At 32.0% G+C, this 27,846-nt stretch overlaps 3 protein-coding genes across 3 annotated transcripts; 2 read left to right on the plus strand and 1 right to left on the minus strand.

The window, feature by feature from the left end:
- The first annotated feature begins 9,192 nt into the window (after nt 1-9,192).
- On the plus strand, nt 9,193-11,963 carry LOC138337316 (uncharacterized). The gene is made up of 2 exons (XM_069287223.1): nt 9,193-9,767; nt 9,956-11,963. The coding sequence occupies exons 1-2, from the start codon at nt 9,193-9,195 to the stop codon at nt 11,961-11,963; spliced, it is 2,583 nt and encodes an 860-aa protein (XP_069143324.1).
- Nucleotides 11,964-12,942: 979 nt separating this feature from the next.
- LOC104648211 (serine/threonine-protein phosphatase 7 long form homolog) lies at nt 12,943-17,076 on the minus strand. Its single transcript, XM_069286749.1, has 6 exons — nt 16,181-17,076; nt 15,901-16,095; nt 15,382-15,822; nt 14,525-15,179; nt 14,366-14,439; nt 12,943-13,145 (listed from the first exon to the last, which is right to left on the minus strand). The coding sequence occupies exons 1-6, from the start codon at nt 16,958-16,960 to the stop codon at nt 13,128-13,130; spliced, it is 2,163 nt and encodes a 720-aa protein (XP_069142850.1). The 5' UTR covers nt 16,961-17,076; the 3' UTR covers nt 12,943-13,127.
- A 6,239-nt stretch (nt 17,077-23,315) lies between these two features.
- On the plus strand, nt 23,316-25,145 carry LOC138337578 (uncharacterized). Its single transcript, XM_069287499.1, has 2 exons — nt 23,316-24,449; nt 24,773-25,145. The coding sequence occupies exons 1-2, from the start codon at nt 23,960-23,962 to the stop codon at nt 24,838-24,840; spliced, it is 558 nt and encodes a 185-aa protein (XP_069143600.1). The 5' UTR covers nt 23,316-23,959; the 3' UTR covers nt 24,841-25,145.
- Nucleotides 25,146-27,846: the final 2,701 nt, after the last annotated feature.

The following is a 27,846-nucleotide window of genomic DNA, read 5'->3' on the forward strand; positions in this document are numbered from 1 at the left end:
TAGAGATATTTCAGAATCTGCGAGAAAACGCTGCCACTACAAAATATGTCACTGAAAGAGCTATTTTAGCAAGCAAAAAGGACCATGTGGATAAACTTAATGACAAGTTAATATCCCAGTTCCCAGGTAAAAGCAAGATATTTAATAGCTTTGACTCAGCAGAAGATTACACCAACAACTATTACTAAGAAGAATATCTTAATTCTATAATACTAAATGGTCTCCCACCACATAGGTATTGAAGATAATATATTACAAGTTACAAGAGGTAGTAAAAATATAAAAATTGTTAGATTTTGACATATCTTATTAAATGCATGTTAGAATTGAAGGAAAAATGCTCCTATCATGTTGCTAAGGAATTTAGACCTTTCAAGTGGTTTATGCAATGACACAGGAATTATATGTCGAGGCTTCTCCCAAAATGTTCTTTATGCGAAAATATCAAGTGGTCATTCTGCAACAAAATATGTGTTTCTTCCCAGAATAGAACTATCACCACTAGAAAATGAAGGATATCCATTTAAATTCATTCAAAAGCAATTTTCGGTACGCCTTTGCTTTTCAATGACTATAAATAAAGCCCAAGGTCAAACAATTCACAATGTTGGTTTGTACTTACCTCAACATGTTTTCTCAAATGGTCAATTGTACGTGGCGCTCTCAAGAGGGATATCTATGTTCACAACAAAAGTACTTGGCCTAACAGAGTAACCCAAACGTCAAAAGGGAACATACACAAAGAACATCGTCTATTAGGAAGTTTAGGGTACGATAACCCCATATACATATATGGACATTCTAACATGGATAATTAACTATTTACTAATAGCATATATTAACAACATTACATTGCTTCAAATCTCATGTTTAGAAGACGCAACAAATCTATGCAAACATAATGGATTCTTCAGCGACCCATACTTTTCAATGCGTTAATGTCATATTCAGAATAATTCTATGAGTACTATTATCAACTTTAATATTGTATTCTATCATAATGTTTTAATATTATTATTATTAATAATTAACGATATTTTCGTACATCTATTTACATACTTCATATTAATTGTGTGTTGTAGTTCCTACATATTATTAAATGCATAAGTGAAATTTTTTTCTCCATACAAGATCACTAAGAGGTCATGTAATCATCAGAAGACTAATAAATACAATGTACACTTCTAATACATCAATTATAATGCACTCACTCATGACAACACTGCTTTACAAATGTCTTCGCACAGAGAATGATATAACTTAACATGGCTCACACGTGCAACGCACGTGTACCTGACTAGTTAGAATTAATAAAGGTGGACAAGTCAACCCTTCACCATTCTCAGTACTCCCAAACACATACCACAAGGAAAATATATGAATTTCATACACTTAATAAGGGTTTAGAAATCCACTTGCCTCAATCAATCAAGAATTTACTCCGGGACTTGAGTCTTCACCTTTCGTAAAGCTTCTAAATCAATGTAATCTATTCACATTAATAATTACAATAAGATTTTGAAACTAATAACACCCATATTACTATAGGTCTATCATAGACCAAAAACTTATCCGAATTTATAATTCAACTCCCAATTTTGATGCCAATTAATATTCAAGTTATCATATTTTTCAAGTTTCAAACCTAGGTTTAAGTTCCAATTTCTCCAAGTAATACCATTCTAATAATTTTCATATAATATAATACACTAGATAATTAATTATCTATCTCATTATATCAAAACTTAAACTATAATGTTATATTGTAGAACGAAATCTCAACTACAAAAGAACGATCATCCGCAAAACTAAACTATATCACCACTGCACTGCGAGAACTTATATACAAACTGAAACTAATTGGATCATATATGTCATCAACTCTTATCATTTCAATCATTGCTTAATTATTGGGAATTAAAGTAACTCATAATAATTAAATAATAATAATTATTATAATGAAAAACATCTCACGTTGAATCAGCAAAAATAATATGGTTCAACCCAATTTCCTTCTACTATATCTAGCATTAATGAAATTCCCCTAATATTCTAACATTAATAATTCATCTTATTTTAGACGAATGATTCATACCAACTGACGGTCATTAGACGCTCCGAATATTTTCTTCGACTTTTCGTTTCCTCTCAGATTTATCCCCTTAGGTTAGTTTCTGAGTCTTTTTTTTCTTAAATTATAACCCAATTTTTTAAACCCTAATAGTTTATTTCCTTGTACGGGTCAAGTGGCATTAAAATAATTATAACTTAACCTATTAAATATTAACTAGAATTAGTTATTTAATAAAACCATCAATTAATTCTCTAGTTAAATGGGTATTTAAAGTTTCCAAGAATGACCTAACGGGTCATTACAGTTGAGTTTCAGGAGTTGAGTACCTTAAGTTGAGTATCTTGAGTTAAACTATGCTTCAGTGAGTCGAGTATCATATTTTTGAAGTTTAGTATCTAATCCTTGAGTTGAGTATATTATTCCTAAGTTTATTTGAGTGTGTTTGGATAGAGATAAGTATGTTTCCTTTTAATTCAAGTTTCAAGCTTATGTTATACTTTAGAATTTCCCTTACTCCTACATTCCATGTACTGAGCCATTTGGCCTGCATCTTTTGATGAAGCAGACACAAGTACTCAGGATAATTAACAGGAGCTTCGTTGATACATCTCAGAGTTCGAGTTAGCCACGGCGAGCGTCCTTGTTTCCGGAGGATTTCATTTACTTTTTAATTTAGTCAGGATGTCGTGGGTTTAGTCCCGACTTTCGTATTTATAAGATAGAGACTGCATAGATAGTCAGTATAGTTGAGGAGTCTGTATTAATCATTTATTTTATTAAATGTTCTAAAGACTAAAATTGTCTATTTTATGTCTTGTTCATTATATTATTGTTATTCAAAGTTTTTCATTTGAGTTAAAGCCTTGTAAAGGTGAGTTTATTGATTTTATTCAGTTTTAAGATTTTGCATGTTTAAGTTAGTCTTTCGCTTGTAGTCAGTCAGGATGAGGGTTCGCTTGGGGACCAGCAGTGGTTCTTCAGTTCCAGCCACTTCTAGGGTGTAGATTCGAGTCGCGATAAATACTCTAAAAGTTGTAAGCATATTTGTCGCCAATTATTTGCACTATATATTCAAAGTAATGATATAGTTTGTAGTTTCATATCAAATTATTCTATACATCACAAATTAACCTTTGATAAAACAAAAGTTGATCATCTGTTTTCTACAATAATTAAATTAAAAAATTAATCAATCAAATTACAACATTTATATTTCTCTCAACTTTGTAAGTATATTTTTAAATTATATTAATCTATGACTAAACATTTGGATATAAAAATTTGCCAAAGATTTTGAATTCAGGAGAACGTCACAGAGATTGAACGATATTTCATCTACAGTAATATCAGCATAATTGTTTTGCTACATAGTGAAATAAGACACGTGGATTGTAAGAGAGTTTCCTAAAGAAGAACTAGTGAACAAAAAAATAGTAGTGTGTACTAATACTCTTAATTAATATAAGTTTATTGTAATTAAATTTTCTCAACATGATCCACTATTAACAAATATTGGTAAATCTCCCTAATTTTCTTGCTACATATTGAAATAAGATATCAAGAGTTATAAGTATGCATACTGATAATATATTTGCGCTATGTATTTACAGGTTATGTCATTATTGAATTATTTTATATATCAAAAAATTAATTATTTTCATAGAACAAGAGCCGATCATGTATATTTTATAAGAAATTAAGAAATAAAATTAAAACTGAACCAGTCAAATTGATTAGGAAACCTTTCACCTTGAACAAATATCTTAAATTTATGCTCTAAAAAAATGTAAGAACAACTAAATTAAAGTTAATATGCCAAACTATTATTAAAATGTGTAACAACTAAATTAAAGTTAATATGCCAAACTATTATTAAAATTTATAACAACTAAATTCAAGTTTATATGCCAAACTTTTATTAAAATGTGTTCATCTCAAAATATAGAAGTATCTCTACTAGTCAATTGGGGAGGAAAAGTGGTCAAAGTATAATGTTCGTTGACTAGGCATAAATATATCAAGAATTACCTCAAAATCCAAATTGGGAGAGATGTGTTTTTGTTGGGACGATATTTCCATTTTTTTTTCTATACACCAAAATAAGACATCAAAAATCATGAGTATATTTACGGACAAATTACTTTTATTAAGAATTCACCAATTATGATATAGTTTCGAGTTTTCTTTATGAAAATGCGTTCATATAACAAGGGTCAATTATTTGTATTCTACAATAATATTAGAAACAACTAAACTAAAAATTTGTTAGTTAAGTCATTTGTGAACTTATTTACCTCAAATGCACTAATATCCTCACAGATTAATCGGTGAAGGAAAAGTGGGCGAAATGAACATTAGATGAACAAGAGAAAAGTAATAGTGTGTAGAATCTTTGTTGATTCTCTCAACACAACAAGTATATTTTTTAAGATATACAATTTTATGAGAAATATATGTATATAAAAGTCTATATGAGGTTCTAAACTCAAGAAACAGTCATAAAATCATTATAATCCGATAAATAAAGAGTAAGAACAGGTGATATACATCAGATTGAACTAAGATCTTTCAGCTACAGTAATACTATTATAGTTATTTTGCTAGATAGTTAAATAAACATCAGAAGTAGTAGGTACATTTCATAAAACTATTTTGACGTTGTTTATCGTAAGTTAGTATGTGATTTTAATATTTAATTTTAAATTATTTCATTCAACACATATTAAACCACCTATATAACAAAAGTTGATCATTTGTACTCTACAAAAAGATATGGAAGAAGTAGTTGAAAGTTGATCAATCATACTATTTAGAAACTCTATCACCACAAAGTATATCTTTTATCTCAACTAATTAACTAGATGAGAGAAAGTTAATAAAAACAACTAGAAAAAAGAAATAGTATACACAAAAAATAATGATTCATAGAATTTAATCGTAAAAATATTTTCGAAGTGGTGAGTGTTATTCTAGAATATATGTACGTGTAAAACTATTTCTACCTTAGAATTTAAGGGACTATAGTGAAGTTGGAAGGATCTTCCATATGTAGTAAAATATATAAAATTTTCTTGCCACACATTAAAATAAGACATCAAAACTTGCAAGCATATTCACTAATAATAATTTTTGCAATATGTATTCATAAGCTATGGTATTATTTTAAATTTCATCATGAATTAACTTATACATCACAAAATTTACCTCTCATAAAATAAAAGTCCAATATGTGTGTTCTATAACCCTTAAAGAAATAATTAAATTAAAAATTAACAAGTCAAATTGTTTAGTGATTCTTTTTGTTTCACTTCCGAATATATAATTATCTGCATAATTAGTTAAAGGAGAATTTTTTTTAAAAAAGGACAGATAATGACGAGGAGAAGGGAAAGATGATAGTGAGTATAATTTCTATTATATCAGTTAATTATAAATTTATATCTTTAGGATAAATTGTTCTACTTCTAGACATTGTTATATAAGAAAAATACCTCAAATTCTGAAATTAGAGGAACATTATGCAAATGGAGCGGTCTTGTAACATCTTGTAGCTTGAAACAACTAAGTTTAAGCTAATAGACTAGAATAATCATTTTTGGAAATAAGTAGGGAAATCTTGAAAATTTCCAGATTTTAAAAGTGAGTTTTGGTAATTTCAAACGATCATAACTTCCATCGTGGGAGGAGTTAGGGTAAGTTCTCTATATGGATGGAAAACTCTTGGGATGATCTTTCCAACAGCTCCTAGTTTGCGAAATATCGAGGTCGTATGAGGGATATATGACTTTCGGAAGTTGGATTGTTTGACAGAGGAAAGTCCAATCCGGATTTATGAAGGATGTTATAGTCTTCTCCGTACCCAATTATTTAATTTCATTTTTGTTTAATAAGTTGGGGTCCAAGATGATCCCATTTAGTTTACGCATTTAGAAAAAAAGTTAGGGTTTTTAGAGGAGAGAAAAGAGAGGAGAAAAAAAGGAGAAAGGAGAAGAAGAAAAAACAACACAAAAAATCGTTGCGTGGATTTCGTCGGGGGAAGGTATGTGAGATCATTCGGTATTGGGTCCTTTCAACCACACCCCAATTTGATTCAATACAATAAATTAGAGTTTATTTGAATGAAAATCTTGAAGTTCTTGATGAAAAGCTGTGAAGTTCATGTTAGTTTAATTGTAGTTGATCTCTAGTAGGTTTGATTCATGTTTTCGGACTATTTTCGCGTCTAATCTATTGGGTAATGAGGTATTTAGGGATCCTAAGTGTTTGGGGTGGCATGCATGGAAGTTTATAAGGTTTACAGATAAAAACGGAGAAGAAAAGTGGAAAGTCCCGTCAGATAAACCTTTGGGCACCGCGCCTGCCAGAGCACCTCAGGGCAGGCTCTGTCTGACAGGCCCTAGCGCGCCGCGCCCTAGACCTGGGTATGTCCGACGGGCCATGCGCCATGTAGAGCGCCATGACCACCTTGAGACTCTGTTCTTTCCCAATATATCTCTCTGTACTAGTTCCTAAGTGATGTAACTATCATTCCTAGTTAATTCCAACAGTCTAAAGTATATCTAAACATCATGAAATCATCCATAAACATGAGATCATGATCCTTGAATCAATAATCCGATTCAAGGAAAGTTAAGATCAAAGTAATAGAAGTTAACAGTCAAGTCTAAAAGTTGAGAAGCAAGTCAAAGTAAGTTCCTAAAGCATTCAAAGGTCTTAAAAAACTTTCTTAAACTTTGTTTTAAGGTTCAAGTAAAAAGTTGAGTTACATTCTCAAATTCTATAAGGGAACTAAGTATTCGTAAGAGTTAAGTTTCGAGTATGCAAAAAACATAAAGTTGAGTTTACTTTTCAAGATTTATAAGGAAACTAAGTAGTCCCACAGAGCCTAAACTAAAATGTTTTCTTTCAAAATTTTGAGAAAGAAAGGAAGCTAGACTTCCACAGAGCCTATGACTAGTTTAATAGATTAAAGAGGAAACTATGATTTCCAAGAGAGCTTTTTAAAAAATTAAGTTTTGAGTCTTAATCTCAAACCATTGAATCAATACGTTTTAAGAACAAAACATCCAACATACATATATATACTTTGGGAGTAGTATTGAGCACTTATGTGGGGATACGAGTTCAGACTTACTCAAGTCTCCACATAAATCATGTAGCCATCATGGGTAGAAAAGGGTCATACTTTTTAGATGAACTCTCTTCATAGTTTACTAGTGGATCAATTAGGCAGTTTAGGTCCTATAAACTGGCAAAGTTAGGATGGTTGAGGCACCGTGGGCCGAGTAATGTTGTATCATCACTGTAGCTCTTGAATGATGGTTGTTGGTTAGAGAAGCTCTCACAACAGTATTTTATTTTTATATACATCAGTTATTGTATTTTCATGCACACCAATTATTGTATTTTTATATACATCTCAGATATTGTTGTATACTTGTATACATTAAGAGGTTTCAGCATGTTTTCAGTCAGAATTTCTTTATATTGCATTTACTTTTAAACTACGTATCTTGAATGAAAGTAGTAGATCATGAGTTGAGCAGAGTCAACGTAGGTGGCCATTCTTACTCCTTTCCAAGCCTATGTGTTGTTTAGCTTTCCAACTTGCATACTCGTACATTCAATGCACTGATGCCAGTTGACCTACATCGTATCATGATGCAGACACAGATAATGAGGATCGACATGCAACGCACTGTTGATCTAGTTGAGCACTCCAAAGTCAATAGGTGAGCCTCCTTTCATTTCAGAGGACATCTTTTTATTGCTTTCTAGATTAGTTCAGTAGAATGTTGTGGGATCTGTCCCAACATTCATCTCAGTCAGTTTAGAGGCTTCTTAGACAGTTAGTAGTCCAGTAGTCTTTACTTTTCATTCTTAAGTTAAAGACTTAATTGCCATTTTGGCCAGTTTCAAATGTTTAAACTTTTAAAACATTGCAGATGATATTATTGTTTAGTTTAGTGAAGTTCTAACATTCTTATAAGAATGATTTTTGTCATCCGCTAAGTTAAGTAAGCAAGGACAAGGGTTTGCTCGAGACCGACAATGGTCATCGAGTGTCAATCCTGTCCAGGATGTAGGCTCGAGGCATGACAGGTTTATCCTTTATTGCAATATATGAGTAACTATTTTGTTGTATAATAAAATTGAACATTAGAAAAGTTGTAAGCACATTTACAAAATAACATTTTCAAGATATGTATTCACGTTTTGCGATATAGTTTGATTCTCGTTTTGAATTGTCTTTATTTCAGACATGTGATTTCATCATCAAAAGTTGATTAATATTATTCTATAAAAACATAAGAAACACCTTTATTGAAATTTTGCCTGCCAAATTGAATCATTTATCGTAAAAATATACAATCATCTATACTCATTAACTGAAGTTTTGACCAAAAAGAGCTATTTTTAAAACCAATTCACCAAAATAATATGTTTTTAACTTTTTTCACAAAACTAGTATAAACGTACTTTATGATAACGTTTTAGGATATTTTCATTATAAAAATTCAACGGACAAAAAGTTAACGGATTGGCGATGTTAAACGCATAAACGTAACTGTGAGTAACGTTTTCTACCTAAAACGTTACTCAAGAGTACGTTTTTGGAGAATCCAATCACGGGCCACTGACTCCAATCCTGCAAAGGCGGAGTCAAATCATTCAACTGTAAAACGTTACTATGAGTAACGTTTTACACTTAAAATGTTACTTTGAGTCCCATTTCTTAAGAATCCAATCACGGGCCTTCGACTTCTGCAAATTTAGAATATATTTAGCTATAAAACGTTACTCACAGTAACGTTTTACCTTAAAAACGTTGCTATCAATTACAACACTCTGTTAAAGTCATATTCCTCCATTTTTCAAACTGACCAAAGTGAGTATAAATAAATGTTGTTGTAATTTTTTTTCATGTTCAAATATAATTCAGGAAAATTTTTCCTTGTATGGTCCATTTTAAAAATAATATTCAGAAAATTTCATCAGGTATGAATTAAATAAGTGAAGTTTATCCTTTGTTATGTTCTTATTATAGCTTTAAAATTATCTTTCTAATTTAATAATAATGTTTTCAAAAATATTTTATCTTTATGTGTAGGATTAAGATGACGAGCTTTGAACATAATGTGATGGTTGCTTTGTATTGGGGTGGAGAAATAATTACGGATATGAATGGATTTAGGTATACTGACTGTGCTAGAACGATTATTAGCATGTCGACTTCAACTACCTATGTTGAATTGGTTGGATTGTTACATGAGAAAATGGGAACATATAGTGAAAATATTCATATGGATATTTCTGGAAAATATCCATGTTCAATTCAAGGCAACAATACAAGGTTCATTGAGTTTAAAATTGAGAATGACCAATCTTTGTTACAATTTCTTTTCATACCTCAAAAATTTGCGGATAAGATTGATATAAATGTTTTGGAGATGTATGTAAAGACTGTATCGACAGGCCAAAATGTTGCATTTCAAGTTAGTGGTCATCATGGTTATCACATGAATTTGTTGGCTCAAAATTATGGCCTTACCACGATCAATCAACCTCATTTTGTAGAACCGATTGTTCAACCATCATTTCAACAAGTGTTGATGCATGATCATCGATCATTTGGTGAAGGCTCAAGTAGTCAAATGCATATTGATAATAGTCACATGGAATATGAGGCTAGGTAAACAACAAATCTTTATTTTATTAAACTTTAGTCTAACAATTTAATAAGATAATTTTTATTGTAAGTATACACAAATTATCTCTTATAAATAGAAGAAATAATATTTTAGAATATTTATTATCGCTTTTAAAACAAGCTTGTATATTTATAATTTTGCTAGAATTTGACTAATATTTTTTTTACAGAGATATTGATATCAACGTTGATCTATATAATGATGTAAATGCTGAAATTAGTGATGAAAGTTCGGAGGAAGATAAACCTCCGAAAGATGGTGATGAAAGTGAACCTGATGAAGATATCGATGATATTAGAGATTTTTCTCAAAATGGTGTAAATCTTCATAATCATGATCAGGGTGTGTCTCATGACATACCCTATTTCAGGACATTAGAGAATGAGGAAGACATTTTTATGTCTACATGTGAATCTGAGATGGAATGTTGTTCCATTTGGTCTGAGCAAGCAAAAAAAGATTTAAAAAAAGGTATGTTTTTTAGTAGTAAAGAAAAGTTTAAAATGGCTGTAACGATTTGGAGTTTGCACAAAAATAAGGAGTTCAAGGTGGTAACATCTACCAAAAGTCTATGGGTTGTGAGATGTAAGTTTTATAATTTATTGGGTTGCATGTGTTTTCTTCGAGGACGACAAGTTGGAGATAAACTTTGGAAGATAGGAAAATATGTTGAAAACCATAGATGTGAGACTGAGGGGCTTTCTAGCGGTCACGCCAACCTAAATACCAATTTGATTGCATCACTACTTCTAAATCAAATTAGAAAAAATCCTAAGTTCTTGGTGGTAGATGTCATTTCAAAGGTTCATGAAAATTTTGGTCACCAAGTGACATATAGGAAAGCATGGCTTGGACGTCAACGCGCATTTGAATTGGTATATGGTGACTTTGAGAAATCATTTAGTGACCTACCTAAATTTTTTGCAGCTTTTCAACACTTTAACCATGGAACAATTGTGGAATGGAAACACGAAGAGTCTATGAGTTCATCGGAGGTAAAAACTTTTAAATTTGTATTTTGGGCTTTCAAGACATGCATTGATGGATTCCAAACATGTCGCCCAGTTATTTCAGTAGATGGAACTCATATTTATGGAAAATATGAGATCAAATTATTAATTGCTGTTGGAATTGATGGAAATGATAACATTCTCCCTTTAGCGTTTGCCATTGTAGACAAAGAATCAAAAGAGGCATGGAAATGGTTTTTTAGAAATTTGAGTGCACATGTGATAAAAAGTAGACAAAATGTATGTGTTATATCTGATAGGGCAAAAGGAATCTTGACTAGTTTGCAGGAGTTGCGGCGATTTCAAGAGCCTCGAGTCTTCCATCGGTTTTGCATAAGACATCTTAAGAGCAACTTTCAATCTAAATTTCCAAACAAGGATCTTAGCAGATTGATGTGGAGGGATGCTTCAGCCCATCAAGTAAGGAAGTTTGAGTCCATGATGTGGCAAATTAAAGAAGAAAATATCGAAGCATATGCATACCTCATGGAAATTTCCTTGGATAAATGCACTGTTAGCCATGATGATGGAAAAAGATGGGGAGTGTTGACAACAAATCTTTTAGAGTCATTCAATGGAGTGTTGAAAAAAGCACGAGGTTTGCCTGTCACTGCTATGATTAGACTTTCATTGGAGCAAACTATTGAACGGTATACCCGTAGGTCTCAAATAGCACACCAACTTGCAGAGCAAAATGAATTATGGACCGGGAGGTTCAAAATAAAGTGGGAGAAGAATTATGAAAGTTCAAAGAGGCACTTTGTTTTTGATTGGAATATACCCACAGGAATATACGAGGTTAGATCTATACAAGTTGATGGTACTGGTGGTAATCCTCATTGTGTTTCACTAAATGAAAGAAAATGTGATTGTGGAAAATGGGTTAATCTGCACTTCCCGTGTTCACATGTCATGAAGGTAACTGATAGAATGGGAGGGCTAGCTAGAAATTTTGTTAGCGAGCATTTCACAATAGAGAATTATGTTGCAACATATTCTGGGTCATTCTCACCAATTGGTCATGAGTCATATTGGCCATCTCCAAGTTTTACAATGACAAGTAATGAATTCTATCGTCGTCCTAATCGGCCAAGGACAACTAGAATACATAATGAAATGGATCGTAGTTCTACAGTGTATGAGCGAGCTTGTGGATTATGCAGGTAGACAGGACATGATAGGCGTCAATGTCCCAATCGTAATTAAATTTAAGTGAATAATTGTGGGTCAATGTCTAATGGTGTTAATTTTCTTTATGTTATCTAATGTAATGTGAATTTTTCCAGATTGCTAATAAAGGAAAATTATTAATGTTAATTTCCATTTATATTAATTTCCTTTCAATTATTAGTGCTAAACTTGTTGAAGTGTTTTCTACAAAGGTGCTTTAATAAGTCCTTATCTCAAGAGCATATACCATCATAGCAAGATTTCAGGTACATCAATGGTTGGCGGAAGGAACTTAGGTGATGTTTGGTTGGGAGTAGTGGAGAAAGTGATCTCCACTTATACTTAGTGTTAGCATAATGTTTTGTTTCGTTCTTTCTTTCCACATAAAATTTAGGATATTTATATTACAATTTTTGTTTCCACTTCTCTTGTCGCATAACTGATATCCTCTTTAAGTTATGCGGGTATCAATATATTATTTTATGCAAGATAAGAATGTGGGGATGGTATAATATGGAGTAAAATTATGAGATGACAAAAATAACCCTTCACGTGTTATCCAATATTTATTTTGTCAAAAGAATTTAAAAAATATTTTTAATATGCACTTTAGTATAACAAATCTAACATCCATTGAGTAAATAATCCTTCCACTACAGCTCTTGTATTATAACCTTAACCTTGCATTTCAATCCCTACATTACAATCTCTACATTGCCATCCATGCATTTCTAATTCCCCTATAACTTGCTTCTAATCCAAACGACCCATTAAAGCATTGTGGTACCTAAGATAGTTTCTATTTACCCGGAATACATATATGAGCTACCTATTATTTATGTCAATAAGAGATGCTATACTAAGATTTCAGGCATTATCTTTTAATCACACTTTCTGAAGTGCAAAAGAATAACAAGAAGGAAAGCAAAGAACCAGCAGGAGCATAAGTAGGAAATAAGCACTGAATGTATGCTAATGAGGCAAAACATCCTTGAAGTTGATGTATAAAAGCCACAAATTTGTTTCTTCACCTCAGCAGGAGATTTGTTATGCTCCCTGAAATCACCCATATATATATAACATGTTGCTTTACAAAATAATGACTAGTAGCTTCATTCTTCACAAAAAATCTCTACTATTCACCAAGGGTTATCCAGAATATCAACAAGCTGCATCAACCTAAGAAAAAATGATTAAGAAAACTTTGAATAGTTATATTCACCAAGAATCTCAAAGTTAAAGAATATAAATATCAACTAAAATTAAGTAACTAATTAAACTTGTCATCTTTCCCATGAAATTTTTAGTATATCCTTTAGATTCCATCTGCAGTGTAGAGAAGAGGAGACATAAAAACAAAGAGAAGAAAATTTCTCATGATAACCACTCTGATGGAACTTGCTGCCATCGTGAACTGCTTCATTCTTTAGTAGTCACATTTTGGACTTGCTGCCATCGTGAAATTCTGGTATTTATCTTTATTTTCTGTATGGGATGTTTGACAGGTACAAAGGCAAATACAAGGAACACAAGTGAGGTGGAATCAGATGTATCTTCCAAAAAAATTATACAAGATGATGCACTCGATGATGATTCGTGACAAATGTAAGAACAGGGACTCAGAGGATGATTCTAAGAAAGACTTGGTTTCAGCAAAGAACCCAGAAGCTTATATTTCCGATGTGTCAACGCAGAAGGGGAGAGTCAAAGGAACAAGTCCTTGCAGAGTAACTAAACAAGCATGATACATATCACTGTTTCAACTAATCCTTGTAGAAGACAGGCAAAAAGACAGGAAATGCATCAATAAATGCTTGATCCAAACCAGAATCATGTAAATGGAATAACTGTTGTAACTGTCTTTGCAAAGCATCTGAACTAGAAACTTCAGGATATCCATTAGATTGAGATGATGCTGAAGAACAAGGGTGTTTGATAAGAAACCTAACTAGCAAATGAAGCAGACAAGATATGGAAAACAGGACAACTTAGAATCCAAGAACTTTTCAGATGGGTATGCGTAGAAACCCATCTTTGTGACTCAACTTCACCAAATGAACAAATCATCCCAACAACTCATTAAAAAAAACCCAACTTTTTATCTATCTTTCACCATCTCAAAAGCTTAAAAAAAACTCAAACATCCAGAATCACTATCCCTTCAGATTCAAGAAAAGTTGGTGTCTTTTGTTTTTTTTCAGATTGATAACAAGCCTGAACTTCTCAAAGAAAATCAATTTGCAAAGACAAGACTGTAATTCATGTTTCAAAACCAAAAGAGAACTGTCATTGTAAGAAAATATGATTGATTCCTTAGACACACACAAAACACTAAATTTCCTCATACTCCAAAACATGGAAAAAACAATAATTTAACAAGGAGTACCAAATTTGGATACCTGAAACCTCTCAATTACAGTTCTTTGTTTCTCGTTGCTTGTTTTTTTTCCATGCTGGTAAAGATAGTGACTCCCTGACAAACAAGAATAATTTTCAGTTGTTCGACTAAACAGAGGAGCATTTATGTCAAAAAAATAAAATAAAGATGTTAATAGTACCAGTCCTACAACGCTTAGGGAAAATCCTACGCTTCTCCTTCGCTGATGGTTCACCACATTCGTTTGCATTCTCCACTTCATTGTTGGAGTCCTCTAAATGATTAACAACACCAGGGGTCTCAATGGACATTGGCAGCCCAGGTGATGAATTAAAGTTGGGGGCATTCTCAAAATGTTGAGGTCGAGAACCACCAAATACATTCTCAAGTGATGAAATACTAGAACTCCTTAATATTTGTGATGCCGTGTATGGAACAATATCAATATTTGTTGGTTGATATGTCATACCTGATGCCCCGGGAGTGAATTCTTGAGTTTGGCCCCTTGAAATGGAACCAAAATCACAAGTTGTGTGGTCATCTTTAGAGACTGATTCATCTATTTCAATAGGTGCTCGTCCTTTCTCAACAGCACGAGCCCTCCTACCGGCAACACCACCTTTTCCTCGCCTACGAACCGGATGATGTAAATGATCATCATGTACCTCATCTCTTCTATAATTGGCTTGTACATTAATCCTAGCAGCCTCGTGCACATATGTCAAGCACTTTTCTCCTTCATTTTGGATCATTGCACGAAATATGTATAAATCCTCCATTGATGGCTGATCACCAAGGGCTTTTGCTCTATCAACCATGGAATGAATATGACGCACCTACACAAAGATCAATTTTTTTTCTTACAAACATTTTCCATTCTTTTTTCTAACAGATGCTCAAACAAAGATCAAACTAAAGCACTTATTTTATATTTTTTAAGAAGAAACATAGGTAACAATTTTCCAAGTAACATTTTTCGAGAAGAAGCAATATTATACTCAAAAGATAAATCACAAACACACTAAATCTAATACATACCATTGTTTCATATGCCGTTGAATTGGGCACATAACCTTCTTGTTGTTGAGGACGCTGAGTAGGATTACCAATAACAAGACGAGTAATGCGTCTAAACCAAATAAGGTAAGGGTCGTCATATCGAAGTGGTTCACGATTGACCGGAGCATCACAAACATATTGAAGTCGTTGGTTCCAAAGAGGCAACCATTGTGCATGCTCCACGTACCAATTTGTATTTCGTCTGCCCCTACGATCATGGTGAAAATGTGTGGCGTCAAATAGAAATGGAGTTGGTGTCGTTTGTTTTAATCCAAATTGTCTCATAACTCGATCAGGCAAGTGAACCTCAACGATATCCCAACAAAAAATTGGAGCTCTTACACACCATATGTCTCGTCCAATTCGACAATAATCAGGAAGACTCTCAATTAAGTCATCAGAATATGGTTCCCAAATAAACTACATAAAGAAAAATACATGAGTTTCAACTACAATATATACATAATTTTTTTAAAGAAAAACAGTATAACATCAAACCTGATCCTCTGTCATGGAATCAAGTGCATCCCTAAAAACATTCAACACATGCTTAGTGGTATCAGTCCAACTAAAATGTGCAAACCATCTAGTAGCACGTGGACCCCTAGGTAAACAAGCAAGAAAATTATTTTCGATGTCCCTTTGTGCTATTACCTGAGGTCTGAGGACGGTTACTCTCTCCCATGCCCAAATCTAAACATAATATATAAATATATAATTATGATATTATAAACTAGAAGAAATATTTATAAAGAATTGATGTAATTATTAAGTATACCTGAAGAAGTGGTAGAAAGCCAGCTATCTCATTTTGGTTACTCTGTGAGGCCTTACAGAGAAAGCGATACAAGCACGCTAAGGTCGCACTACCCCAACTATAAGAGCTAACTACATTGAGATCCTCGAGCATAGGAAGGTACATAAGCTTTAGATAGTTGCCGGATGTATCTGCCATCATCATACCAGCAATCATCCAAAACATGTAACATCTAGCCATTTGATCGATCATTTCTTGTGTTGTCAAGTCAGGTAACTGTAGTTGCTCGAGCATATGCGCATTAAGTGCAGTTACCTTGAGGCTACTACGGTTGAAGTCTTGAGGACGTGGAATAAAACCTAACAATCTTTGACAAATATTTTGCCAATCCCCTATGGTCCTTATCGACTCATCACCAAGTACTGGATCACCATTCACAGGTAAGCCATACAACACTTCTACATCTTGCAAGGTGATTGTTGCCTCACCCGTTCTAAAGTGAAATGTATGAGTCTCGGGACGCCATCTCTCTACTAGTGAAGTGATCAAGCTACGATCAATAGAAGGTCGATTTGATCTATAAACACCATATAGTCCTGATAACTCAATCATTTCTAAGACTCGTGGATGAATGGGATATTTCTTTACGAGGTCCCAAAATTTTCCATCACACCTCCTCGTATTTAAAATCATATTAACACTTCCATTCCATATATCCCGTGACCTATGGGTAAGTTGTTGAGTTAGTACCGATGGTTCAAGTGGACCGGGATCCAATCGATATGCACTATAACATGTCATATACGTATCTATTAAACTGAAAAATCCATATGACAGTAAATTAAATATAATTGTTAGTCCAAAATATAACAACCAAATCAAAGTAATGTACTGTCACAAAATTGTTTCTCTTTGCATCAACAATATGCATGAATTCAAAATAAAAACAGAACATGCAGATTAGAATTTCTTGAGTGATTATTCTATATAACCAAAACGATATAAATACGAGAAGATAGAAATTCTAAAATTCAAGCATTCCATCTACTAGTTTGTAAGGAAAAAAAAACATACCTCAAGGCTCTAATACAGGAAATTAACTTGATTCCAAGCTTTCCAGAAGATTGATAGCCACAATTTATCGTGAAACTCGATATAACAAGAAATCCCCAAAATCAATTTGGAAAACTACAGCTACCGTTTATCCACAAAATGAAATTTTAATTCATTCATTGTCTTCCTGTGTTTTTGTTCTTTAACGCCTCCTCTTCGTCCACAAATTACCGATCGAAAATGGAACTAATTTTATATTACTGACCATACATGAACAGGGATGGTCAAGGAACATACAGATGACTATATAATCAAGTATCATGCGAAAGGGTTGGAGAGTGACCCAATTGAAATTGACTTCACTCCTCCCTTCAGGTTTGGGAGCTTTTCTGCTTTGTCATGTTTTGGTTTAGTTTACAAGGCACTAAGATACTTATGTGTTGCTGAGTTGCTTCTGCAGACGGATTGATATGGTAGAGGAATTGGAGAAGATTGCAAACTTGAATATACTCAAGGATCTCTCAAGTGACGATACCAACAAATATCTTATAGATGCTTGTGCGAAGTTTGAGATCAGATGTGCTCTATCTCTAACAACAACTAGATTACTTGATAAAGTAAAATTTCTTTCAGATATCTTCCGGATAGCCAATATTTACATATGCAAAGCTTCAAAAGTGACAATGGCGGCTCCAATTTTGTTTTTACAGTGAAAGGGTGAAAGGGTTTAGCCTTTTAGATATATTAGGAAATTAGAATTGCTTAGCAGAGCCTTTCAGTAACAAAGTGACGACGTTTAAAGAAAGGGATGGGTCAAGTCACGTTTTAACGTAAAATCGTTACTGTCAGTAACGTTTATTAAGTTAACGGCGTTAATTTTTTTTTAAATCAAATAAAGCCTAAAACGTTACCATAAAGTACGTTTATACTATTTTTGTACAAAAAATTAAAAACGTATTAATTATGTAAATTGATTTTTAAAATAGCTTATTTTGGTCAAAAATTCCTCCTTAACTAGAGGAAGGGAAAAAGTTCTTAAAGAGGAAGGGAAAAAGTTCTTAAACAATAAATAAAAGCATGAAGAGAAAAATAATAATATATACAAGCTTGAATAATTTGTTCAACTATAAAAAAATGTTTCTTCAAAACATAATGTCCTATAATCAAACAAGCAAATGTATATGATAAACTACCTCCAATTCTTTATGAAAAATACTACGGAGGAATGAAGAGTCTTCTGCAGTAAAACATCCATAATCTTCTTGCTCCATAGTTAAATAAGACATTAAAAGTTCTACGAATTTATACCAAAAAAGGATATCATTTTATATTTCATTATTTAATTATTTTATACAATAATAATTTAATATTTCATATTAAAAAAATCTGAAACTTATGTTCTACAAAATTAACATGCCAAATTATTTGTGAAATCTTTTCATCTCAAAATATCAAATTATCTCTAAAAAATAATCGGGGAAGAAACTTGGGTAAAAGGATCTAGATATTGTGTACAAAAAAATTAATTTTCTTTAACTCTGAAAACTATACATTTAAGATACAATGTTCAGTGACTAAACACAGATATAACAAAAAAAAAACTACCTCAAATTCTGAACTAGGTAAAACGTTTTGGTGTAGAAAGGGTGTAGCTTGAATTACTTGTGAATTAAAATGTACTGTTGTCTTCACAATTAACGAGTGGAGGAAAAGTGGGTGGAACGACAGTAGATTGTGAAGATAAAATAATTGTGTACAATTTTTGTTTATTCTCTCAGTTTTATAAGTATAAATTTAGATGTAGTATTTTATGACCAAATATAAGTATACAAAAAAGTTACCTGAGGTTCCGAACTCGAGAAAACATTACAAAATCGGACCATCTTTCATCTAAAGTAATATCATTGTAATTATTTTGCTTCTTAGTAAAATAAAGGGATAATGTCCAAGTACCCCCTCAATCTATATCCGAAATCTCAAAGACACACTTATACTATACTAAGGTCCTTTTACCCCTGAACTTATTTTATTAATAATTTTTTACCCTTTTTAGCCTACGTGGCACTATTTTGTGGGCCCAACGATGATTGACTTTTTTTTTCAAACTAGTGCCACGTAAGCTAAAAAGGGATAGAAAATTACTTATAAAATAAGTTCAGGGGGTAATAGGACCTTAGTATAGTATAAGTGTGTTTCTGGGATTTCGGGCATAGGTTGAGGAGGTACTTGTGCATTTTCCCTAAAATAAACTCCAAAAGTTGTAAGTATATTTCATAAAAATTATTTTCACACTATTTACTCACAAGTTAGGATTTAATTTTGATATTGTATTTTGAATTATCTTATTTAACACATATATAACCACTCATTTAATAAAAGGAGTTCATTTTTACACTACAAAAAGGTAAGAAAATGGTAAACTAAAACTTAATCAACCATACTATTTAGAAACTACCTCAAAATACACATTCATATCAACTAATTAACTAGAGGAGTGAAAGTTAATAAATAGAACAACAAGTAAGAAAAATATAGTGTATACATCGATTTTAATTCTAAAAGTTCATCATAAATATGATTTCAGAATATAATATGCTATTATCACACTGGCATAAGTGAAACTGTCTCATCTTCGGAATTTGAGGAATTATATTTAAGTTGGAAGGACTCCTCCTATGTAGTATTACCTATATAATTTTCTTGCTGCACATACTAAGGCATCAAAAATTGTAAGCATATTTACTAATTATAATTTTGGTTCTGTGTGTTCATAAGCTATGGTGTAGTTTTGAGTTTTATTATCGAATTATCGTATGCATCACAAAATTTACCTTTCATACAATAAAAGTATATCATATGTGTTCTACTAAAATTTAACAAATAATTAAATAAAAAATAAAAAATAAGTAATTAAATTTTCTGGAGACCTTTTCACCTCAAAACATAATAGCGTGTAAAATATTTGTCTATTCTCTCAACTCTATAAGTATATTTTTAGACTGATTATTCTATGATCTAACATATCAGATTAAAAATTGTTTGAGATTTTATATTCAATACAAAAATTGAAGGATTTTTCATCTTCAGCAATATCACAATACGTTTTTTGTTCATAGAAAAATAAGTCAACATAGATTACAAATTTCTTAATTCATTTAGTTTTATAATTATATTTACAGAATTAAATGTTCTATTTTTAAACTTATAGACTAGAAATTATCTCATGCTTCGAATTTGAAAAATCATAATAAAGTTGAAATGGTACTTTCTCTATCGTAACTTGGAACAATTCTTCCTTTGTAGGAACACCTCCATAATTTCTTAGCTATTCATTGAAATAAGACAATAGAAGTTATAAAAATATTTACTGATAATTATTTACACTATGTATTTATAAGTTATGATCTGATTTTTGAGTCATTATTAAATTATCTTATACAACAAAAATTTAAATTTTGTATAAAAAAATTAATATCATTTGTTATCTATAAAATATAAGAAATGATTAAATTTAAAATTAACCAGACAATTACTTGGGAATCACCCCGATTAGAATATGTTCGATCATCTCCGCTATATAACTAGGGGAGATGAAGTGCGTAAAGTAGATAGATAATGAAGAGGAAAAGTGAAAGTATGTATAAAACTTTTTATTTTGGTCAACTCAAAATTATATTTTTATAATAAAGTATTCTATTAAAGACGAAGGTATATAAAAAATCATCTCAAGTTCCGAATTTGGAAGAACGTTATGGAGATCGAATGGTGTTTTCTCCGCTGTAATATCTTCATAATTTTCTTGCTACATGTAAATATAAGACACCAAAAATTGTAAGTGAATTTAGAGATAATTATTTTAACGCTACTTATTCGCAACCTATGATATAATTTTAGTCGTTAATGTTGAATTATCTTATCAAAAATATATTTTACTGTTTCATTAAACAAAGTCCAATTATTTGTGTTCTAAAATATATAAGAAACGAGTAAATCAATAGTTATTCAATCATATATTTACAATTATTTCACCTCAAACTATATTATCAACACCATTAATTAACTAGGCAAGCAAACGCAGTTAAATACGAATAATAGTGAAGAGAAAAATGATATTGTGTACAAAGTTTCTTAATATGCGTAACTCTTTATATCACATTTTTAGAATATATTCTATATGATCAAATATAGCTATAGAAAATATTACTCTAAGTTTTGAATTTAGTAGAATCACAATGGAGTAGGAAATATATTTCCTCTTTATTAACACCTTCGAATTTTTCCTATACATAGTGTAAGACAATGAATTATTAAACAAATTTACGACTAATCATACCTTGTTGCACAGTAAAATAAGAAATCAAAAGTTGTAAGCATTTCTATTGACAATCATTTTAAATATTTTCTTGTAGGTTATGATATAATATTTATTTTCATTATTGGATTAAAACAGTGCAAATTTAACTTTGCATGCATACAACGAAATTTGATCATTTATGTTCTAAAAGAATTTAAGAAATTACAAAATTAAAATTAATAATTTAAATCTTTTAAGAACCCTTTGACCTCAAAATATACAACCATCTTCGCTCTTTGGTCGGAGGAAGGGAAAGTGGAAAAAATAACAGAAAGTAAAGAAAAACAATATGATTGTATGTTTGAACTTGCTTAATTCGCATAAAATTTTAAACTGTATTTTCAGAACATGACATTTAATGATAAAACACAAGTATATAGTAAAATCTTGATGGTAAAGTTAAGATGACATACTTTTAACTTTTCTAAACTAGTGTAGTCTAGTCCATGAAAAAAATCTTCTAGGTCTTGCCCATAAATTAAGCTAAGAACTATTTTCATCTCATTCTTATTTTGCTTCAATGTTTTAAATGCAGTAAATTGTTCACTAAAAATCATCAAATTAATACTTTAGTAACATTGCAAACTTCTTGAACTTAAAAGAATATTTAAAAATATATACGAACAAATCTAAAAAATTAAAAAAACTTCTTGAACAATCAGTTTGCTTCCAGAAATAAGTGGAGTAAGTTCGGTTGAATGTGGTATAGAATAAAAATTGTCCAACATAGCTAAGCCATCTACTGTAGTACTAGTTCCTCCATTTTTAGTGCTTTCATATCTCTCTTGTAAAATGATAACTCTACAGAAGTCTCTTCAAATACAATATGATGAGACTTTTTATTTACACGACGACACAATATTCTTGCCAATTCTTTCTACCTTTTATTAGACTGGAAGTTTTGATGGTCAACTTGTATAATATGATCAACAAAATTTAAATTTTCTGGCATAAGTTGTTGAACTCTAGTTGAAATATTGTCAGTTGCTTTTCTTGTGAATAATTGATTAGTATTACTAAATGTGATTTTACTCATATCTGAAACCAACTTTTGAACTACTGTCCTTTCCAAGTTCATACGATATTTCTACAAAGTTTGTAAGGACAAGAATGATTATTTTGTTCTAACAATAAAAAAATAATTATATAGCTATTTTCTTTATTTAAATCTCAATACGATGTTTATCTAACTTTGAAAATTATTCTATCATGAAATTTCGAACAAAGGCATACATTAATACAACTATAACTTTAAAATTTTATAGCTTTTATTCATGATGGTATTTAATATCTCATATATATAGATAGTTGAGTTCCATTTAAGAGAAGTTACAATATCTCAATTGATTGAAAATAATACAAACTTCAAACTTTGATTTAAATATCAAACATCCCCAAAACATTACATAATAGACATTCTCTAACCACCACCCCACCCTTATTTCATCCTATCTCAATTTTACCGTTGACATTTCAATCATTCATTTATGTAACATTTTCCATATTGAAAACTTAAGGCTAATCATTTTTATTAGTATTTTAATATAATATTACATGCATTAACTACGTGTTATTTATGTGTTAAATGACATGTTCTATTGTTTTGATAGCTGTTAAAAGTAATTAGTTAATTTAGTTAGTTATTTACAATTATAGAGTAGTTAGTTACAATTCAAGAAGTTAGTTACTTGAAAAGATTCTTGATTAAGTCTTCTATATAAACACTTCATTGTATCTTAATGTGGGATTAATAAAAAGAATGAAAAGCTGAGATATTCTCTCTACAGTATACTCTTCTTCTTCTTAGTTCATCTTCTCTTCTCTTCTGTTAAGCTGTCTCCTTCTTCATCTTCTTCTTCTCTCTTTACTTCATATCAAGTACATGGTATCAGAGCAGGGGATCTAACCCTGTGAAATCTGAATTGCTTCCGCTAATCGATCGAGAAAAAGATTGAAGAAATCAAAATCTCTGGAAAAATGGCTGGAGATGATAAACCAGTAATTGTTCAAGAGAATGCTAATCGAGCTGCTAACATTGGTCAAGAAATTGACTACAATCATCCATTGTTCTTATCTCCATCAGATGTTAGTAGAAATCAGACCATTTCATTCCAGCTAACAGGTATGGAAAACTATACAATCTGGTTTCGATCTATGTGCATTGCTCTACTAGGGAGAAATAAACTAGGAATGGTCGATGGATCATGTGATAAAGAAAAATATAGTGAAAATCTGTGGAATCACTGGGATTGAGTTGATGCCGTTGTTCAATCTTGGCTGAATGACTCATATAATCAAGCAAGAAGTCAGATACTACTCATGAGTCCATTACCTTCAATCAATCAAGCCTATGCTATGGTGATGGGTGATGAGAGTCAAAGGTCTGTGCCAGTATGAATGGAATCTTAGGTGCAAATCCAATGTCGCATACAGGCAACTATGAATCTGCTTTGTACAGCAGAACAAATGGTAATCAAAAGTTTACAAGAAATTCTCATCTATATTGTGATGTTTGCAAAATAAGAGGACACAATAAGGATAATTGTTGGAAAATAGTGGGATATCCCCCTGAATTCAAGTTTAAAAAAAGGAAATTCTCTGAAGGTGGAAGTGCAGCTTACAATGTGAGTGCAAAAGAAAACACTCAAAATGAGGTGCTTCAGGCTGGAAATGAGCAATCTGAGTTCAAGTATGGTTCTGATACGAATGTGTTCAGTCATGGAAAAGGTTCAAGTAGCATGGATCAAATTCAGTCCAAACCAAGTCAAGTTGAGGCTAATCACTTTAGACAAGAACAATACAATCATATAGTACAGATGCTAGCACAACACAATCCTCAAGTCAACCAGAATTCTATGTCTAACACAGCTGCAAACACAGCAGGTATGACTAGCTCAATGGCTTTGAATGTGTCTCACAAACCTAATTGGATTGTGGACACAGGAGCAACAAACCATATGGCTTCAAGATTAGAGTTACTAAACAAGTTATCAGTTAATAAGTTAGGCTATAATAGAACTGTTGAATTGCCTAATGGAGATGAAACAAAAGTTACTCATACTAGCCTAAGTAGTATATCTGATGGTAGTACTATATCTAATGTATTGTATGTGCCAGAATTCAAATTTAATTTGTTATCTGTTTCAAAACTAACAAAAGAGTTACAATGTTCTGCTTCTTTCTTTCCTGACTTTTTTGTTTTGCAGGATCTCTTCACTGGGAAGGTGAAGGAGATTGGTATAGAGTAGAATGGGCTATATTGGCTACTAAATAAAGATACAAGAAGATCTATCAGTCTAGTTGCTCAAGATGTTAAGAATGTGTCAACAGACAAGATAAATTTGTGGCACAAAAGATTAGGACACACATCTACTTCAGTGTTACATAAACTGTTTGACATTGAGCTTACTTCTATTAGAACTCAGATAGGAGATTGTGTAGTATGTCCTTGTGCTAAACAGTGTAGATTACCTTTTCAGAATAGTAGTATAAAAAGTAGTAGTAGTTTTGAATTGATTCGCTTATATCTATGGGGTCCTTATAAAACCAATACATATGATGGACACAAATATTTCTTAACAGTTGTAGATGACTATTCAAGATACACATGGATATTTCTTTTGAGACAAAAATCTGATGTTTGTGTATCTCTTCAATATTTTATGAATTTTACTAGAAATCAGTTTGATAAAACAGCTAAGATAGTTAGAACTGATAATGGAACTGAATTCATTAACTCATTATGTGAACAATTATTTAAACAATTAGAAATTATTCATCAAAAAACTTGTGTGTATACACCCCAACAAAATGGGGTAGCTGAAAGAAAACATAGACATATTCTTGAAATAACTAGAGCCATTAGATTGCAGGCTAATATACCTATAAAATTCTGGGGACATTGTGTCCTAGCTGCAGCTTAGTTGATAAACAGGCTTCCTAGTTCTGTGTTAAAAGGAAAAACTCCCTTTAACAAACTCCATGGAAAAGAGCCTTCTATAGCTCATCTAAGAGTTCTAGGGTGTTTATGCTTTGCTAGAATGCCAAACCAACATGATAAACTTGAATCAAGGTCTATAATGTCTGTTCATATGGGATATTCAGAGGTGCAAAAAGGATATATTTTGTATGATCTAACTAATAAAGTGTTCTTTGTTAACAGGGATGTCATATTCAATGAAACAACATTTCCATTTGGTAAAGGAAAACAGTTAGAACCTGTGTTTAAAGACACTCATTCAACTTTAGATAATGCATGTCAATGGTCCAGTATTCCTGTTACTACACCTACTCAACAAGTGCAGCAACACATACAATATGAAGGTAGGGAATCATGCCAACAGAATGAGGAAGAGGAGTTAAGGACTGTGATAAATGAGGATACAACACAGATTCCTTTACAACCATCTCGAAAGTCTGGAAGAAGCAGTAAACCACCTATTTGGTTAAAAGACTTTGTATCTCTCAATATTCAGAAGGAATCAGACTATGGCATTCAAAACTATATAAGTTATGAGAATATTTCTGACAAATATAGTGCATACATAGCTGCAACCTCAAATCATACTGAACCAAAGTCTTACACAGAAGCTGCTAAAGATTCAAGATGGATAGAAGCTATGAAGTCAGAAATTGAAGCATTACAAAGTAACAATACTTGGGATTTAGTAACTCTTCCTGAAGGAAAAACTCCAATAGGCTGCAAGTGGATATTCAAAGTCAAATATAAATCCACAGGAGAGGTAGAAAGGTATAAAGCCAGACTAGTAGCTAAAGGATTCAACCAGCAAGAAGGTATTGACTACCAAGAAACATTCTCTCATGTACTAAAGATGAAGATTGTTAGAACAGTATTGGCACTAGCTGCAAAAAAGGGATGGTGTGTACACCAAATGTATGTGTTTAATGCTTTCTTACAAGGAGATTTGTTTGATGAAATATATATGGAAATGCCTCAAGGTTTCACAAGTCAGGGGGAGAAACAAGTATGTAGACTTGTGAAGTCATTATATGGATTGAAACAAGCCCCTAGACAGTGGAATGCTAAGTTGTCTAAGGCATTAGTGGAGCTTAAGTTTAAACAGAGTGAGTATGATCAGTCTATGTTCATCAAGAAAGATGAATCTGGAATAGTGATTATTCTTGTGTATGTGGATGATCTATTAGTCACAGGAGATAGTCTAAGAATTGTGAAGAAACAAACGAGAAGTTAAAACAGGTGTTTAAAATGAAAGATCTTGGAGAACTAAGATACTTCTTAGGCATTGAGTTTGCCAGGTCTAATCAAGGTATACTTATGCATCAAAGAAAATACACCTTGGAGCTTATATCAGAGACAGGGCTCAGCAGTTCTAAACCAGCTGCAACACCAATGGATACAAATGTTAAGTTAACAACTAAGTAGCTTGATGAGTATATCAAATTAAGAAATTCAGAAAAGTTCAACTCAAATGATCAATTAGCAGATCAAGGAGCATACCAAAGGCTGATAGGAAAGTTGTTATACCTAACTGTGACAAGACCTGATATAGCATTTGGAGTCAATACTTTAAGTCAGTTTCTTCAACAACAAAAGAAATCACACATGGAAGCTGCCCTAAGGATTGTAAGGTATGTGAAGAATCAACCAGGTTTAGGAGTTCTACTGTCCATCAACAAGAATACAACTCTTACAGCCTACTGTGACTCAGACTGGGCTTCATGTCCTCATATAAGAAGGTCAGTGACAGGTTACTTGGTTAAATTTAGAGACTCTCTATTAACTTGGAAGTCAAAGAAACAAACAACCATTTCAAAGAGCTCTGCAGAAGCAGAATACAGGAGCATGGCTGCCATAGTTTCAGAATTAATTTGGATTATAGGTCTGATGAAAGAGTTGGGAGTAAACTTGAAACTACCTGTTGATATTTACTCAGACAACAAAGCTTCTATACAAATTGCAGCTAATCCAGTGTATCATGAAAGAACCAAACATATTGAAATAGACTGCCACTTCATAAGGGAAAAAATAGACAAAGAATTGGTAGCAACAAGGTACATATCAACAAAAGATCAATCGGATGATTTACTTACAAAAGGTCTTAATGCTGCTCAACATTTGTATCTCAATTCCAAGCTAGGAACTTGTAACATTTTCACACTACCGAGCTTGAGGGGGAGTGTTCAAAGTAATTAGTTAATTTAGTTATTTAGTTACAATTATGGAGTAGTTAGTTACAATTCAAGAAGTTAGTTACTTGAAAAAATTCTTGATTAAGTCTTCTATATAAAAACTTCATTT

This window comes from Solanum lycopersicum, chromosome 7, assembly GCF_036512215.1.
Source record: "Solanum lycopersicum chromosome 7, SLM_r2.1".
NCBI lineage: Eukaryota > Viridiplantae > Streptophyta > Magnoliopsida > Solanales > Solanaceae > Solanum > Solanum lycopersicum.